The 13744-nt window shown below is 42.0% G+C and overlaps 1 protein-coding gene across 2 annotated transcripts in view; it reads left to right on the forward strand.

The window, feature by feature from the left end:
- LOC311100316 (structural maintenance of chromosomes protein 5-like) overlaps nt 1-13744 on the forward strand; it is a 38115-nt gene that overhangs the window by 13731 nt on the left and 10640 nt on the right. For both annotated transcript variants that reach the window (XM_084141186.1, XM_084141185.1), the window contains exons 10-17: nt 1999-2153; nt 2354-2467; nt 4013-4107; nt 4232-4364; nt 12242-12415; nt 12671-12840; nt 12932-13055; nt 13178-13300. In XM_084141186.1, the coding sequence (XP_083997312.1) occupies nt 1999-2153; nt 2354-2467; nt 4013-4107; nt 4232-4364; nt 12242-12415; nt 12671-12840; nt 12932-13055; nt 13178-13300 (1088 nt within the window). The remainder of the gene's footprint in view (nt 1-1998; nt 2154-2353; nt 2468-4012; nt 4108-4231; nt 4365-12241; nt 12416-12670; nt 12841-12931; nt 13056-13177; nt 13301-13744) is intronic.

The raw sequence follows: 13744 nt of genomic DNA on the forward strand, positions 1-13744 counted from the left end.
GCATATGCAGGTCTCTACCCATAGCTGTTCCCTCCACCTGTAAGTAGTGCCTACCATTAAACATGAAGTCATTGCTCGTCAGGCTGATCTCTAATAGTTCAAATATTTCGTTGTCCGGTTTATCCCTATCTGGAAACCTATTGAAAAGTGTTCTAACTGCCTCTATCCCTACCACTGTGTTGATATTGGTGTATAAGATATCTATATCAATGGTGAATATATGTATGTATGTATGTTTGGGAGGGAACAGCTATGGGTTTGATATTTTCTAAGAAGTGATATGTGTCCCTAAGATAATTGGGGTGCTTAGTGGAGAGGGGGTTGAGATAATAGTCAATGTATTCTGAGATGTTGTAGGACTCACTGTTACAGTCAGAAACAATTGGTCTTCTGGGGGGAACCTCAAAGGGAACTATCCAGGTGTCTGGTTCTTTGTGTATTTTCGGGAGTAGGTAAAACAGTCTAGGTCGTGGGGTGTCTGGTCCAAAGAGTTCTGTTTAGCAGTGATATAATGTTTTTCATAGAGGGTTTGAATGATTTACCTTAATTGTATTTGTCTGTAGTTGTATACTGTTGCCTTGGTTTATAGTGTTTAGTGTTGGATAATTGTCTGTTTGCTTCATATGTGTATAGGTGTTTATCTAGTATAACTATTTTTGATCCTTTGTCTGCTGGTTTCAGTATAATGTGTGGGTTGTTTTATTGCCTCTCTTTCTATGTGGGTGAGATTGTCTTTTGTGTCTGTCTGGGGTTGGTAATTGTGGAGAGTATTTTAGTCTGTTCTGATTAGCAGCTTAATCGCTTAAACTTTGGTTCCCAGGTGGAATGAAGGGTAAACGGCAAGTAATTGTCATTAGTCTCATAGTCAAAATAGTCTAAAAGTCTCAGTCGTCTGTGGTACTTGTGGGTGTCCCTTCCTCCCAGTGGAATCTGTTGGGGCGGGGAGTAAAATAAAACTCTTTTTCCAGGAGTTGGATCTGTATTGCTGTTGGCTGAGAAGTCTGTGATGAATTCATGATGTTTAATAAACCAGGTGTAGTTCTGCCCTCTGCTGGTGGATTTGAGGTAGTGGCTGTGGCAGCAACACTGAGGGAAGAGGGAAAAAGTTGTGAAAAGATTCTGTTGGTGTGGCTGTGATTGTCCAAGCTGTGGATGGACGTAAATGTATTGCTGGCACCAGTTATTGAATATCAGTCTTGCTGTGGTTGTTGTCCAGTGTATCAGATCTGCAGATGTATGGAATGTATCATGCGGTATCTCTACGAGGGTTGGGAATTGTTAGAGTTAGGGTGACTATTACAGCTGCGCACCATTTGCTCAATTCGATGCCTACGAACAAACAGATTTCGACGCATATCAAATTACCCAGCAGCCATTTAGAAACAACAAATAGTCAAAACAAAGGTTCTTTCTTAATTAAAATTTTTATTCTGGCTGTTTTTAAATTGGCCACGTCTTGAAAAAGAGGACCGGGACATGCGTTTTCTTCAGGTTTACACCTTTTTCTGAAAACAAATATGGTTAACCATGACCAGAAAATGTTTGTTTGATGGCTATGCGCCAGCCATCGTTAGCACTGTGGGTCACAACAGCATGTACCAAGGCGAACAGTGAGCTTGCTCACCAAGTAGCCGTAACCTTGTTAATAATAAATTACCTGAGGTAAGCCTCCGAGTTGAACATGGGCAGGTCTCATTGCCAACAATAGCGAAGCAGGCATTGTGACGTAGAACAATGGGCTGGGAATAGAACGTTCGGAAGGCGAGTTGGTGCTCAATAGAACTAATAGGAGCTGGCAGGGTGAAAAATGCCCTAAAATAAGGCCTGTTCTTTTTCGCGATTACGGCAAGCAGCTGGAACATATGGTAATATTATGAAACTGGGCTCCACGGCAGATGCAATGTACTAGTTTTTATCCGAAAAAAACGTTGTTAAAAATGTCATGTGTCCAGCCTAATACCATTTGACTTGGTGCTTAACTCTCCCTGTTTCCTGTAGTGTTGAAGAACAGGCTGAGAAGTCTGGATGACATGATGAAGATCAAGGAGGAGAAGCTGAGAGTGCGCTCCAGGGACACCTACGCTGCCGTCCAGTGGCTGAGGCAGAACAAACACCTCTTCAGTGGCAATGTCTATGAACCCATGATGCTAGTGGTGAGAGCATTCTATATGTCCTGGCCCTGTCCTAATACTTTAAAGTGTCATTGTTGTCGAGCACCCCTCATACTTTGGTTTGTTTGCTGTAGCGCGGAGGCCTTTTTTCAATGAAAAGACCACTTGGTTCAAAGACCAAGTAAACAGAATTTGAAAGCCCATAGTAGCATTTTGTTGAATGAAACGTTCTGTTCTATCAGATCAGTGTCCGCAACCCTAACCATGCCAAGTACGTGGAGAACCACATTCCTTTCAACGACCTGCGGGCCTTCGTCTTCCAGAAGAGGGAGGACATGGAGAAGTTCATGACGGAGGTGAGGGGGGCCTGCAAATAAAGAATAGATTCAGAAAAGAAATTAAACTGCCAATACAACAATGCTCTGTCTACAATGATACAAGGCAGGGTTTGTATGGTCATGAAAATCCTGGAAAAGTCATGGAATTTTAAAATGGTGTTTTCCAGGCCTGGAAAAGTTTTGGAAAATGATACAATTCAAAAAGGTTTGGAAAAGTCATGGAAATTAATAAATAATTTCTGTTAATGTAATTTATTTAGGCACAGTTTTTAAATATGTTATCAATCAAATAAAAATCAACATCAGCCAGGATCGGAATGACACCTAACGCGTCTGTGGTTGCGTGCATCACCTGTATGTGTTCGAGACAATTGGGCTGTTGCTCAAGGTAGAGCGGGACTGTCGGACATTGTAGCAGCAGGTACTCCTAGCCTATAAAATATGATAGAAAACAGACTAATAACTAGGTAGCCAATTCAAAACATATCTTGTACCCTCTAGTTAACTGTTTAGCTATTATTAGCATGTATTAATGTTTTCGTCATATCCCGGAAAACTTTCACTGACACTCACGAAAAAGGCCATACAAAGTTGATTTACTTTTTTGAACGATTCATATGATTAATATAAATTATTCTTTTTGACAAAACAAACAATTCACTTTGCCATTATATTAGTTGGGATTTGGTTCAATTGTGGTGAATTAAATCGTGAATCAAAATAATTTGTGAATGGCGAATAGTAAATTTAGGAATAGATTTGATGTAGCCTTTTGGATTATGTGGCTTCAAAATTTGTTTTGTAGATACTTCCAGTTCATTTGGGCATCCAATGTATCGGACATTGCAACTCAATAGATGCTAGTCAGCCTGCAAAGTAAAAACGACTATAGGCTAAATATAACTAAAATCGAAAAGGTATATTTTCTGAAAATTTGTGGGCTTGCTTCAGCTGAATACAAATATTTGTAACCTACGATAGCCATTTGATCTTTGATATATATTGAATGAGCAAATTATTTCAAAAGGCATAAAACGTATTTGGTTGTAATGTTGCGATGTTATACATCAAGGGTGGTCAACCATCCTCCAGGAGAGCTAATGGGTGTGCAGGCTTTTATTCCAGTCCCCTCTAACGAACCACATTTTAGAAATTAGCTGCTCAACCGGACCTTGTTAATCTGGCTCTGTTTGAGCAGGGCTTGATCAAAAGCCTTGACACCCAGTAGCACTCTGAGGGTTGACCACATGTTTAAAACAGTTGCCTAACAGGTGTTCTACTTTGGGGGGGGTTAAGTGTCTTGCACAACGACATGGGATCAGAGAGTAGCCTCCCAGAGCCGATATCACATTACGCATACTTTTTTATACCTACATAGAGATGCTGTCAATTGTTGGTCATGGAAAAGTCATGAAATTCCATCTGTCAAATAAGGCCCTTATTTTTACTGACCATGTGACCCACCTGACAATGTGACCCATCTGCCCAGGCTCTAGTTATAGGCTCTAGTTCAAGGAACTATATACAGTAAAAAAGTTATAATGGATTTGTCCTTGGCCTCAGGTACGTGACAGCCAGAACCTGAGGGTGAATTCAGTCTTTGCTCCTGAGGAGTCCTGTGCCACACGCCCCCCTTCCCGACCCATTGAGTCCCTGAAGTGAGTAGTCCTCTCATACTGTCCCAAGATGGATTGTAAATGTATCAAGCCTATACCTAACCGTAATTCTACCCTTCCAGTTTAATGTGTAAGATGCATCTTTATCTTCTTTTCCTGTCTGTAGGCGCTTTGGGTTCTTTGCGTACCTGCGGGAGCTCTTCGATGCTCCAGAAGAGGTTATGAGCTACCTCTGCAACCAGTACAAGGTGCACGATGTTCCCGTGGGAACGGACCAAACCAAAGCCATGATCAAGACGGTACGTTCCATACCCCAGACTAGCTGGTAAGATGGAGAGTCATGAATGTCAACAAATGTCACTTTCATAGTTTATTTGATTTCTGAACAGACTGGAATCTAAGCAGCTCCAAACTAGGGGTGTGACCGTTAAAACAAAGTTGGGATCCTTAATGTTAAGAAAATCCCTAAAAAATATATTTTCCTGTGTTATAGACTATTAGACAATAGGCTATAAAGGCCTGGGGATTCATGTTTTCTTTTAAATCCACAACTTGAATCCCTCCACAGCCTCATAGAGGATCTAGATACATTTTCTAACCTCTCTGGATTACAACCAAATTATGATAAATGTACTATATTAGGTATTGGAGTTATGTCGCACATGCAGCTAACAAAAACATATGGAAATGTCTGCTCTACCCAAAATTACAACCAAATAATTGCAGCATTACCGCAAAAATGGAAAAGGAAAGTGGAAGGGGGAAAAAGTAAGGAACTTGTCTGTCGGCCCTGCATTAAAGAATATAATTGGTTAAAGAAAATTGTGATAAATAATAAAAGTATACCAGTTTCATTTAAGGACCAAAGGATTGACAGCCGTCCCATATAGATTGCAAAATAGTTGGGAAGAGATTTTTGACGTACCGATTCCATTGCATAGTGTTTATGAATTGATACGCAAAACGACGCTGGATTCAAAACTTAGAATTTTTCTATTTAAATTATTATATTAAATTCTTGCTACCAATAGGATGTTATTTATATGGGGGGGATACAATCTTCCCAGCTGCAGATTTTGCTGCGAAGAGACAGAATCATTAGATCATTTGTTTTGGTACTGTCCATTTGTAGCTTGTTTTTGGACACAGGTCCAGGAATGGCTAAAGTATTGCAATATTTACCTGGCGCTAACCCTGCAGATAGCACTACTGGGTGATCTGAAAAGTCATAATCAATCGATCAATAATATAATACTTTTAGCAAAAAAGTTTTTTTTTCAATTTACGATCTGTAGAAACGATGAGAATAGAAAGGTTCAGAACTTTTGTAAAACATCACAGTTGAAAAATATGGCAAATAGAAATCCAATATGGATGGTGTTAAGAGATAGATGGGAGGTGTTGAATGGAGCTGAAGGATGGGACTAATAACAACAACAACAACAAGATAACTAATGTAAAGCATACTTGTCCATAAGTATATAGTGTATATCAATGATGTCGCTCTTGCTGCTGGTGACTCTCAGATCCACCTCTACGCAGACGACACCATTTTGTATACATCGGGCCCTTCATTGGACACTGTGTTAACAAACCTCCAAACGAGCTTCAATGCCATACAACAATCCTTCAGTAGCCTTCAACTGCTCTTAAACACTAGTAAAACTAAATGCATGCTTTTCAATCGAACGCTGCTAGCACCCGCCCACCCGACTAGAATCACCACTCTCGACGGGTCTGACCTAGAGTATGTGGACAACTACAAATATCTAGGTGTCTGGTTAGACTGTAAACTCAACTTCCAGACTCACATAAAGAATCTCCAATCCAAAGTTAAATCTAGAATCGGCTTCCTATTTCGCAACAAAGCCTCCTTCACTCATGCTGCCAAACATGCCCTCGTAAAACGGACTATCCTACCGATCCTTGACTTCGGCGATGTCATTTACAAAATAGCCTCCAACACTCTACTCAGCAAATTGGATGTAGTCTATCACAGTGCCATCCGTTTTGTCTCCAAAGCCCCATACACTACCCACCACTGTGACCTGTACGCTCTTGTTGGCTGGTCCTCACTACATGTTCGTCGTCAAACCCACTGGCTCCAGGCCATCTATAAATCACTGCTAGGCAAATCCCCGCCTTATCTTAGCTCATTGGTCACCATAGCAGCACCCACCCGTAGTCTGCGCTCCAGCAGGTATATCTCACTGGTCATTCCCAAAGCCAACACCTCCTTTGGCCGCCATTCCTTCCAGTTCTCTGCTGCCAATGACTGGAACGAATTGCAAAAATCTCTGAAGCTGGAGACTCTTATCTCCCTCAATAACTTTAAGCATCAGTTGTCAGAGCACCTTACCGATCACTGCACCTGTACACAGCCCATCTGAAATTAGCCCACCCAACTACCTCATCCCTATATTGTTATTTATTTTGCTCTTTTGCACCCCAGTATCTCTATTTGCACATAATCTCTTGCACATCTAGCATTCCAGTGTTAATACTATTGTAATTATTCTGCACTATAGCCTATTTATTGCCTTACCTCCATAACTTGCTACATTTGCACACACTGTATACAGGTAAAAGTCAGTAAATTAGAATATTTTGAAAAACTTGATTTATTTCAGTAATTGCATTCAAAAGGTGTAACTTGTACATTATATTTATTCATTGCACACAGACTGATGCATTCAAATGTTTATTTCATTTAATTTTGATGATTTGAAGTGGCAACAAATGAAAATCCAAAATTCCGTGTGTCACAAAATTAGAATATTGTGTAAGGGTTACATTTTGAAGACACCTGGTGCCACAAAATAATCAGCTGATTAACTCAAAACACCTGCAAAGGGCTTTAAATGGTCTCTCAGTCCAGTTCTGAAGCCTACACAAACATGGGGAAGACTTCAGATTTGACAGCTGTCCAAAAGGCGACCATCGACACATTGCACAAGGAGGGAAAGACACAAAAGGTTATTGCAGAAGAGGCTGGCTGTTCTCAGAGCTCTGTGTCCAAACACATTAATAGAGAGGCAAAGGGAAGGAAAAACTGTGGTCAGAAAAAGTGTACAAGCGATAGGGATCACCGCGCCCTAGTCAAGATTGTGAAAAAAAACCCATTCAAAAATGTGGGGGAGATTCACAAGGAGTGGACAGCTGCTGGAGTCAGGGCTTCAAGATCCACCACCAAGAGACGCTTGAAAGACATGGGTTTCAACTGCCGCATACCTCGTGTCAAGCCACTGTTGACCAAGAAACAGCGCGAAAAGCGTCTCACCTGGGCTAAGGAAAAAAAGAGCTGGACTGCTGCTGAGTGGTCTAAAGTCATGTTTTCTGACGAAAGCAAATTTTGCATTTCCTTTGGAAATCGAGGTCCCAGAGTCTGGAGGAAGACAGGAGAGGCACAGGATCCACGTTGCCTGAAGTCTAGTGTAAAGTTTCCACCATCAGTGATGGTTTGGGGTGCCATGTCATCTGCTGGTGTCGGTCCACTCTGTTTCCTGAGATCAAGGGTCAACGCAGCCGTCTACCAGCAAGTTTTAGAGCACTTCATGCTTCCTGCTGCTGACCTGCTCTATGGAGATGGAGATTTCAGGTTCCAACAGGACTTGGCGCCTGCACACAGCGCAAAATCTACCCGTGCCTGGTTTACGGACCATGGTATTTCTGTTCTAAATTGGCCAGCCAACTCCCCTGACCTTAGCCCCATAGACAATCTGTGGGGTATTGTGAAAAGGAAGATGCAGAATGCCAGACCCAACAACGCAGAAGAGTTGAAGGCCACTATCAGAGCAACCTGGGCTCTCATAACACCTGAGCAGTGCCAGAAACTCATCGACTCCATGCCACGCCGCATTAATGCAGTAATTGAGGCAAAAGGAGCTCCAACCAAGTATTGAGTATTGTACATGCTCATATTTTTCATTTTCATACTTTTCAGTTGGCCAACATTTCTAAAAAATCCCTTTTTTGTATTAGCCTTAAGTAATATTCTAATTTTGTGACACACGGAATTTTGGATTTTCATTTGTTGCCACTTCAAATCATCAAAATTAAATGAAATAAACATTTGAATGCATCAGTCTGTGTGCAATGAATAAATATAATGTACAAGTTACACCTTTTGAATGCAATTACTGAAATAAATCAAGTTTTTCAAAATATTCTAATTTACTGACTTTTACCTGTATATATTTTCTGTTGTATTTCTGACTTTATGTTTTTTTTACCCCATATGTAACTCTGTGTTGTTTTTATTGCACTACTTTGCTTTATCTTGGCCAGGTCGCAGTTGTAAATGAGAACCTGTTCTCAACTGGCTTACCTGGTTAAATAAAGGTGAAATAAAAAAATAAAAAAAATAAAAAAAAATAAAAATAGGTTATAGGTTGAGAGCTTTTGTGAAAGAGCACAGTTAGAAAAATATGGCATATGGAAGCAAACCAGATGGACATCATGAAAATGATCAGCGGAAGTTCAGGAGTAAAAACAAACAAAATATAATTGTAGAATTTGACTGTGTCCATAAAATGTATATAATATGTATGGGCTGGAAGTAGAGGCCTAAGCGTTGTTGTTCACTAGTTTACTCCAATTGGGTAAGGGGTGGTGGGGTTGGAAAGTAATGAAGGGAAATATACTTATTTTTTTTAATATGTGTGTGTGTATGTACAGTGGGGAGAACAAGTATTTGATACACTGCCGATTTTGCAGGTTTTCCTACTTACAACGCATGTAGAGGTCTGTCATTTGTATCATAGGTACACTTCAACTGTGAGAGATGGAATCTAAAACAAAAATCCAGAAAATCACATTGTATGATTTTTAAGTAATTAATTTGCATTTTATTGCATGACATAAGTATTTGATACATCAGAAAAGCAGAACTTAATATTTGGTACAGAAACCTTTGTTTGCAATTACAGAGATCATACGTTTCCTGTAGGTCTTGACCAGGTTTGCACACACTGCAGCAGGGATTTTGGCCCACTCCTCCATACAGACCTTCTCCAGATCCTTCAGGTTTCGGGGCTGTCGCTGGGCAATACGGACTTTCAGCTCCCTCCAAAGATTTTCTATTGGGTTCAGGTCTGGAGACTGGCTAGGCCACTCCAGGACCTTGAGATGCTTCTTACGGAGCCACTCCTTAGTTGCCCTGGCTGTGTGTTTTGGGTCGTTGTCATGCTGGAAGACCCAGCCACGACCCATCTTCAATGCTCTTACTGAGGGAAGGAGGTTGTTGGCCAAGATCTCACGATACATGGCACCATCCATCCTCCCCTCAATACGGTGCAGTCGTCCTGTCCCCTTTGCAGAAAAGCATCCCCAAAGAATGATGTTTCCACCTCCATGCTTCACGGTTGGAATGGTGTTCTTTGGGTTGTACTCATCCTTCTTCTTCCTCCAAACACGAGTGGAGTTTAGACCAAAAAAGCTCTATTTTTGTCTCATCAGACCACATGACCTTCTCCCATTCCTCCTCTGGATCATCCAGATGGTCATTGGCAAACTTCAGACGGGCCTGGACATGCGCTGGCTTGAGCAGGGGAACCTTGCGTGCGCTGCAGGATTTTAATCCATGACGGCGTAGTGTGTTACTAATGGTTTTCTTTGAGACTGTGGTCCCAGCTCTCTTAGGTCATTGACCAGGTCCTGCCGTGTAGTTCTGGGCTGATCCCTCACCTTCCTCATGATCATTGATGCCCCACGAGGTGAGATCTTGCATGCAGCCCCAGACCAAGGGTGATTGACCGTCATCTTGAACTTCTTCCATTTTCTAATAATTGCGCCAACAGTTGTTGCCTTCTCACCAAGCTGCTTGCCTATTGTCCTGTAGCCCATCCCAGCCTTGTGCAGGTCTACAATTTTATCCCTGATGTCATTACACAGCTCTCTGGTCTTGGCCATTGTGGAGAGGTTGGAGTCTGTTTGATTGAGTGTGTGGACAGGTGTCTTTTATACAGGTAACGATTTCAAACAGGTGCAGTTAATACAGGAAATGAGTGGAGAACAGGAGGGCTTCTTAAAGAAAAACTAACAGGTCTGTGAGAGCCGGAATTCTTACTGGTTGGTAGGTGATCAAATACTTATGTCATGCAATAAAATGCAAATTAATTACTTTAAAATGATACAATGTGATTTTCTGGATTTTTTTAGATTCTTTAGATTCCGTCTCTCACAGTTGAAGTGTACCTATGATAAAAATTACAGACCTCTACATGCTTTGTAAGTAGGAAAACCTGCAAAATCGGCAGTGTATCAAATACTTGTTCTCCCCACTGTGTGTACATATATATATATATATATATGAGGGAAAAAAGTATTTGATCCCCTGCTGATTTTGTATGTTGGCCCACTGACAAAGACATGATCAGTCTAATTTTAATGGTAGGTTTATTTGAACAGTGAGAGACAGAATAACAACAACAAAAAATCCAGAAAAATGCATGTCAAAAATGTTATAAATTGATTTGCATTTTAATGAGGGAAATAAGTATTTGACCCCTCTGCAATACATAACTTAGTACTTGGTGGCAAAACCCTTGTTGGCAATCACAGAGGTCAGACGTTTCTTGTAGTTGGCCACCAGGTTTGCACACATCTCAGGAGGGTTTTGTCCCACTCCACTTTGCAGATCTTCTCCAAGTCATTAAGGTTTGGAGGCTGACGTTTGGCAACTCGAACCTTCAGCGCCCTCTACAGATTTTCTATGGGATTAAGGTCTGGAGACTGGCTAGGCCACTCCAGGACCTTAATGTGCTTCTTCTTGAGCAACTCCTTTGTTGCCTTGGCCATGTGTTTTGGGTCATTGTCATGCTGGAATACCCATCCACGACGCATTTTCAATGCCCTGGCTGAGGGAAGGAGGTTCTCACCCAGGATTTGACGGTACATGGCCCCGTCCATCGTCCCTTTGATGCGGTGAAGTTGTCCTGTCCCCTTAGCAGAAAAACACCCCCATGTTTGACAGTGGGGATGGTGTTCTTGGGGTCATAGGCAGCATTCCTCCTCCTCCAAATATATTTGCAAGGGAAAAAAACATATGGGGGATTGGAATTGATGCAGACAATTACATTGATGGAAGTTACAATCTATCTGAAATATTAAAGCTGATCTACCCCCTAAAAAAAAGTTGTGTCATGTAAATAAAACCAGAGGAAGAGGTGAACTTTAGGCTACTTTGGTGAATTTACAAAGGATGCAAGACGACATTGCGAGACGCAAATTACCAAGACATATGTGCATGGTTCTCCCTGCTCCATTCTCTCTTGTGTTGGCCTGCCTGCTCTTTCTCTTCACTAATGATGGGAGTGTGTGTTTTGTATTCAGTCTTTGGTCTGTTGCGTGTAGAATATCCTAGCCTATTAATGACACTGATGTCGCCGGGATACAGAGGTATCTTCAGGCCAGTCTTGTGAGCATGGGATAGCCTACTCTTCGTTACGGAGTGGGTGGGGGTGCTTTCGTCTCATAATATGAAATTACAGTAGGCTACTGGCATTTTTGTTTGTCAGAGTAGGCTACACTACGGCTTTTTAAATGCCGACACGAAACCTTCTCTTGACATATGAATGGGCATTTTACTTGTCTGTGAAGGAATGCCGCTTCTGATGCGGGACAAACGTTCATCGCTAGGTGACCAGAACTGTCAATCAAATTATCTCGATCTGCCTGTACGCAGACCACTCTCCTAAAAAAGTACTTTAAAGTTCATTTAAATACTGTGACATACCAAGAAATTTAGTAGAAACAAAACACATCTAGCTACCCTACCATAAAAAACAACACAGCAGCACATCAATCCGCAACGTTTATTGTTGTCAAGGAAACGATACAGAACATTCTATGCAGAATTCTGTCTGAAAAGGTACAGATGCTTCTGATGCGGCAGATTTTTTTTTTTATCGTCTGAAAAGTTATCAATTGTTGCTATTGACACGTTACTGTAGCTGCGTTCTATGTCTGATAGAAATAATATAGCCCTAGGGGTCATACATGCGTAATAGTACCATTATTCTGCATTGTGAATTGAAGTGGAATTTTATGATTTTGCATCGTTTTAACGGAAAACCTATAAAAAAATGCCAGTTGAAGTGTTAAGCAAAATTGTCCATTTGTCACATCCCTAATATTTCACCTCAATAATAATCATTTGACCATATATGTTTGTCAGGTGATTGACGAGCCTTATCTGAAGGTGCTCTACACGGCTGAGGAGAAGTACTCCCTGAAGAAGTCCTTCTACTCGGGCAAGACCAGCACCAGTAACTCTGCCGTGCGGCCCTCCCAGTACCTCACCATGGCCGTGGACGCCGAGGACAAACGCCAGCTGGAGGAGCAGATCAGTGTGAGGCCAGGGAAAATATGAATTTGAAATAACACATGCTATACACTGTCCATTTGCAATCAGTATACTTTTGTTATTTCACACAGGAGAGGAACTTTCTAAGATTGACTTGACACCTGCCATAGTAATACATTTATATCATAGACACACAATGATGCCAGTTGGTATAGATTACTTACAGTAATGTAATAATAACCAGATGCTTAGCATAGCATTACACCTTGAAAGTGAAGTGTAACCTTTGGCCATGCCCAGACGGCTGAGAAGAGCATGCAGGCCATCGACGCACAGATGATAGCCACGCAGGAAAGTGCTGCCAAACTTGATCGCCGTGACAACGAGCTGCGGGCCCAGAAGAAGGCGCTCTCGGAGCTGAAGGGCAAAAAGAGACAGCTGGAACAGAAGATCAGCACCAAGCAGGACAGGTGGGTGGCACACACACAGTGTAAACCTTTAGACAATACGTTTCGTATTTGTAAATTCTCTCTCACACACCATTTCCTCTTCTGTGTGTAGTCTTCGGCAGATGGAGCAGGGGGGCATTGATCTGCAAAAGGCTGAGGAAGAGACCAAGGCCCAGATCTCAGCAGTCAACTCCCAGAAGTTGGCCATTGTGGCTGAGTTCATGGCCCACATGAAGGTACACTGTCACAGGGGTTAATGCTGAAGGCTCAATATACACAGACTCTATGATACATGAGATGTGAATACTAAAACCCTTTCTCTTTATCCCACTCTCTCCTCCCCCTCTCCCTCCTCTAGCTGAGGGCTACGTTGAGTATAGAGAAGGTGTACATGGCTCTAGAGACCGTGGGCATGACAGCAGAGAAGACCAAGCTGGAGACTGACTGCAGGGACGGCTCGGCTGAGCTCAGGGTCCTAGAGGTCTGGAGGTCACACGCGCGCACACACACAGGATGTAAAGATGGCGCCGACAGAGAGGGCTGCCTCGCTTCTAGTCCTTAGGAAACTTTGCAGTATTTTGTTTTTTTTATGTATTATTTCATACATTGTTAGCCCAGAAAAAGTGTTGTTACATACTGCTGGGAAGAACTATTGGACATCAGAGTGGCTTCAACTTACCAGCACTACGACCAGGAATACGACTTTCCCGAAGCGGATTCCTTCTTCCGCACCACCCAGGACATTTGAACTGATTCCAGAGGCCGACCCAAAACAACGCCGCCAGAGGAGAGGGAGCCGGAGCGGTCTTCTAGTTAGACTTAGGAGGCGTGTACACCACCCATCGCTTCCGAGTATATTACTCGCTAATTTCCAGTCCCTAGACAACAAAGTTGACGAGATCAGGGCAAGGGTTGCTTTCCAGAG

The sequence above is a fragment of the Coregonus lavaretus genome (genome assembly GCF_964263955.1).
Source record: "Coregonus lavaretus genome assembly, chromosome: 24".
Classification (NCBI taxonomy): Eukaryota; Metazoa; Chordata; class Actinopteri; order Salmoniformes; family Salmonidae; genus Coregonus; species Coregonus lavaretus.